Below are 5,477 nucleotides of genomic sequence, written 5' to 3' on the forward strand. Positions count from 1 at the left end.
AGGAATAACTCCAGAGCGGTGCAATCACTAGTGTGTTTAAAATACAACCCACAAATATGCTAAAAATACATAGAAATACAACCACGGGATGACTGGTTGTCGGTACCAGTCTTGCATCAGATTTACAGGGGCAAAACCATGACTGAACTAATACATTTCCTTATAGCAACAGGGGATCGCTATAGAAATAAAGCTAATTCATATATAAATATATATTTTTTTTTCACCATATGCAGAGAGTATCTTAACAATCTTGGTTGGTTTTGGAAGCTTCCTGGCAACTAGCTGTAAGCAGTCCTTCTGGCTGCAGTGCTGCATGTTGATTTGAGGAACATATAATGTAGTCCAAATTTAGAGAGCCAATTTTTCACAGTTAAATTCCCTATTGATTTCAGAGAAGGGTTTAATGGGGAAAATGCATACAGTTTGGCCCTCAGTTAGCACGGCGGAAAGTATTTTCTCTTAAAATATGACCAGGCACCCAAGGAGACAGGGGGCTCCTTACCTACTCTCTGCCCTCACTGTTAGGTTCATACATGGACACTCAACCCCTCAGGTCACTGGGGAGTTTCAGGATGGATCAGGCCCGTGTGGGTTTGAGCATAGAAACAGAAACGTGCATTTATTTAAAGAGAGAAAAGCTTAGTTTTAACAGTGCTAGCTTGTTTCAAAGCTGTGAGTGAATTTTCAGTGGCTTTAATAAAAAAGCAGTTGATTTTCATTAAATTTCTTATGAAAAAAGCCCTCTCCCAATACATAGTCTCATTGCTTTCACAGGTGACATTATAGTCTCAGTAAATAAAATTTTTGTTTAAGAGGCTATCATCATATTTAATATTAAACAGGTTCAGATGTACCAAATAGAGGAAAATAAGTTCTGACTCCTTAAAAATAGTGTCAGTCAGAAAAAAATATAAAATTCACACTTTATGTTTAAAATTAATGACTAAAACCTGCTGTGCGGGAAAAAAAAATGGTTTATTCTGTGCCTATTCTCTGCTTTATAAGTCTGCTGTAGCCTTTTAAGAGTAGGTGGCAGTTTGATGCTATAAAAAAGAAAAAAACTGTGTTAAATTAAAATATATGTCAGATTTCTGATTTTTTCCTCTATTGGTGGTAACCTAAGGATAGAGAAATATGTACAAAGCATAGAAACGTTACCCTATTCACTATCCGTAACATTTTATTAGCATGTAATGCTGTATGAAGAAAATTTCAAGATGCTCTGCCTGATGTTATAAAACTACCTCATCTTCATTAGTATGAGAGGAGTTGTTGAACAGATCATTCAGTAGGTTGTTCACATACTGGAATGAAAAATCCAAAATACAAGGAAAGGAAGCCTTTATTTAAGGGCAGTCAGATAAAACAGCTGTGTGATTCGACATTATTAAATCACTGCTTATATCCATCAATTCCATTTATCAGTCATTAATAAGGAGGGCTCGTATACTTCCAGCCTCTGCAGAGATTTTAGAGTTGTTTTGTTAGTGAAGGCTGGTGGTGAAAGTGAGGGACAGGAGATAGGCTTTGCTAGCAGTTTACTACAGGACCCAGAAGTATGCTCTAATAACTCTCTGTCTTACTCTGACACTGTTACAGCCGAGGTTTTACTCTTGAAACACACACAGGTTTCACCACCGAGAACCGATTAGCTTTTACTCTTCTCCATTCACCATGGCACCACAGTGCACAAAGCAAGGGTTTCTTTGCTCTTAGCATATCTCAGAACAAGCATAAAAGTAGGAAGCGCTAGTAAAAGCCCTTAAATTTAGATTTTTTGGTCTTTTTTGTTTTCAAGAAAGTGATGACGAGCACTTTTCTTGGCAGTGTTTCAGATTTTTGGGTTTTGTTGTTTGTTGGTTTTTAGTGAGACTTTGCAATATGATCAGTTTTGATACAAAATGCTTTTAGGGGTTATGATGCAGTTTTTGTGGATCTTACGGCAACTAACAAGTGAGCTGTACTTAAAAATCCTCAGAAATCCTGTCCCAGGGACACGGTCAAAACTTTAGCCTTTCTGAGGTGCACTGGCTCCTTGTTGTACTGACATCCAGTTACAGGTAGCACATTAACAAAAATATAATTCCAGTGTCATGCTTCATATCTTCAGTAACATGATGTAAGTGAATGTGTACTAATTACAGTGCGAAGCCATCTGGTTAATTTTAAGCTTGCTATTTTACGTGGCTTCTTTGCTCCTAAACTTTCATTTCAACACTCAGTATGAAGAGAAAAAGAGGTTGAACTGTTGCATTTTGTATACAGGGAACAATTCATGTAATATACACCAGTCTGTAAAAACTGTAAATGCTATTTTTTTTTATTTTAAACAGTTTTCTTAGTTTACAAAAGATCAATAATTGGTACCTTTTTACACTCTCAGATTCCTGAATATTGACAGATCTTCAAAGGGAGTATTAGCATATGAAATCTTAAGATTGACTGTCCTGAAGATTTTTAAGACACGATAAAGCTAAAATATCAAGTCTTTTAGACAGCCCCTCTTAACAATTTTGGCAGAGGAGCACGTCAGAAATCACCAGCAAAGCACAGCAACCCCCCCCCCCACCCCGTGCCACTGCCTCCCTGCACGCTGTTATTTGGTTGCACACTGTTTAAATCCCCAAGGAAAATCACACCTCGCATTCCCTCGCTGGCTGCTGGTGACAGGAACAAGATCCGTACTCATTAATGATCACCAGGGCTCCCTCAATGTGGTTGGGTTTGTAATCAACGTAATACTCCTGGGCTGACATGGCAGCCATTTGATGCATGGTCTGTTTTTGCTTCTGCTTTCTGCGCTGTGTTACAAAGCACTGTCTTAGTTGCCTTAAGCTGGCTGGAAAGCACTTCCAGGAGACGTACAACACTAAAACCACGATGAGGAAGGAAAAAATCAGTGCCATGGTCCCCGTCACCACTTTGTGAATCTGAACGGCGTTCTCCGAGTTCTCGCCGGGCATGGTCACAGTTATGGCGTATGTCGTTTGGTCCCCTTCGCTGTCCTGCACGTCGTACGTGGCGGTGGCAGAGCCGTAGCTGAACGTTTGGTCGCTGTTGTTCGTTACCGGGGAGAGGGTGTTAACACTCGTTGGGTCTGCCGCGTCTTCACACAAGTGAAAAGCGTACACCGCGTCCAAAACATCCTCGCCCTGTGCGTACTCAGGGGTGGCACAGAGCAGATTGCTGTCGTAGCGACCCTTGAAGTTGCTCAGCCAGGAGGCCAGGGCGCAAACGTTACGGCTGCAATCCCTGGCGCTTGCAGAAAGGCTGATGCTAGTGAGGGACTTCCAGGAGTCGAGGACACGGGAGTCAATGTAGGTCAGCCGGTTGGAGTCCAGCTGCAGGGATTTGAGGTGAGGTACGCTTTCGAAAACGTGAGGTTCGATGTATTCGATTTCATTGCCGGAGAGATCCATTTTTTCAAGTTGCCATATCCAGTCCAAAGTGTTTACTACGATGGTAACTTTATTCCTTCGCAAGCAGAGAGAGTGCAGGGAGATGAGCCTGGGAAAATGGGCTAAATTCACCTTCACCAAGTCATTGTGCTCGAGGTGCAGCTCAGTGAGTTTGAACAAGCCTGCAAAAGAGTTTCGAGCCAGGCTCTTTAACTGATTGTATCCTATGTCTAGAAACTTCAGGCTGCGACAGTCCTGAAAAATTCTCACTGGCACGAACTTGATGGCGTTTGACCGCATGTGCAAAGTTGTTAGTTTTCTCAGCCCGTGAAACAGGTCAGGCTCCAAAGACTGTAGGTTGTTGTATGATAAATCCACACTGCGCAAGTTTGGCATGGGTCGGAAAGTGGTGTTGGGCAGTTGGGTTATTTTGTTGGAACTCAGGGTGAGCTCTTTAACTCGCCGCAATTTTTGAAAGGCATTCCCCTCCACTGAGCAAATGTGATTGTGATCCAGATAGAGCCACGTGAGCTGCATTAACCCTGTGAACTGTCCATCATGCAGCTCTGAAAGGCTGTTGTACCGCAGAGACAAGCCCATCATGCCCGACAGGTTGCGAGGCATCTCTGTAAGATTCAGTGATTCACAGTACAAAAGCCTGCCCTCACACCGACATAGCTGTGGACACCCACTATTCACGGCTGGAAGCATTTTAGAAAAGATACCCAGCGTACACAATATCAACCCCGGGGGCTTCCTCAGCAGCCAGTTTAAACAGAGACCAATAAGAAGGAAATCCATTAGCAAGAATATTTCCAAATATGCTTGAGAATGTCCATTGAATCTTTTCAAATTCTACATCATATTTTATTTAAGGGAAAACAAAAAAAAAAACCCAAAACAAAGCCAGAAAACCAAAGCAAAACAGCAAACAGAACAAACACAGAGGCAAATATTTCACTTTACAGCATGCAGGAGCTGTGCAGCATTAAAGTTCACAGACATTCAAAGGTAAAATGATAGTGATTTTGTTCATGTTAAATGCTGCAGCAAAGAAAAAAAAATCTTTCTTCATGAAAGAATTTAATTAAAAAGTGTCTTACCCACCCTTTTCCAGAGAGTGACAACCTCCATTCAGTTGCTTCCTTTGTGTTTGGACTAATTATATGCAGAGCTAAAAAAGACCCCTCTGTGCTACAAATTCGGTCCCTTTCAATTTTTTGCAAGGCTGGCAAGCTCACAATGTCTCACTTCGCTTCTGCTCAAAGAGCGAAAGGCTTGTCCAGCTAGCTTTTTAGCTGACTCCTAGGACCTGCAAGTTTCAGAACTATGTACATGAGCTTGATCTTCTCCTTCTCCCTCTGTCCTTTTCTCTGCAGTTAACACTGTGGCGTGAAAAAAACTCCAAACTCTTTACTAACGACTCCACAGGATTTGTCAATCTCTTTAATGTCCATCATTTGCAACGACCATTGACCAGCACAACCTTTACTCCATAGAGAGATTACCATTCATTCACTGACCGGCTAAGGGTAGCTTTATTTCCCATTCTTTGTTCGCTTTGCTTGTTAGGTGATGCTTAGAGCAGAGAGAGACAGCAAGAATCCCTTCCCTTCAGCTGAGCAGTATGTTGCTAGAGCATGCAGAGGCACCTAGTGTTCACTGAGTGTCGTAAGCTGCTCATGATTGTACGCCTGCACTGTGCATCTCAGACATGGGCAGATTGAAAAGGGGTGGGCATAAAACCAACATTTGAGCGAACCAGGAAAGTAATATATGCTCTTTGATGAAATGGAAAATACTTTAAGCCTATCTCGCCATTTCTCAAACACGCACGCACACACAGCCGCACAAATCATCAACAGCGAGGCAGTGCTAAGTAGGAAGCTTGAGAATTAGGATTCTTTTTTTTGCTTTTGTTTAAAGTCTGAATTTATAAGCTATTAGCCGGGAGAGGGAGATACTTGATTTCTTGGTTTGGGAAGGAATATGTAAACCAGTATCTTTGGATTGCTTTTTCTCTCTAATTCCGATGATGAGATTTGCCTTTTGGAGTCTTGGGGTGGGGGAGTGGGG

General features: G+C 41.8%; 2 protein-coding genes across 5 annotated transcripts in view; one reads left to right on the forward strand and one right to left on the reverse strand.

Moving 5' to 3' along the window:
- The window catches only part of CTNNA2 (catenin (cadherin-associated protein), alpha 2), a 478,985-nt gene that overhangs the window by 309,930 nt on the left and 163,578 nt on the right, over positions 1-5,477 (forward strand). The gene's annotated exons all lie outside the window — the stretch shown is intronic.
- LRRTM1 (leucine rich repeat transmembrane neuronal 1) lies at positions 2,637-4,202 on the reverse strand. The gene has a single exon (XM_009331863.1). The coding sequence runs from the start codon at positions 4,200-4,202 to the stop codon at positions 2,637-2,639; it is 1,566 nt and encodes a 521-aa protein (XP_009330138.1).

This window comes from Pygoscelis adeliae, unplaced genomic scaffold, assembly GCF_000699105.1.
Source record: "Pygoscelis adeliae isolate BGI_AS28 unplaced genomic scaffold, ASM69910v1 Scaffold209, whole genome shotgun sequence".
In the NCBI taxonomy this organism is placed as follows: Eukaryota; Metazoa; Chordata; class Aves; order Sphenisciformes; family Spheniscidae; genus Pygoscelis; species Pygoscelis adeliae.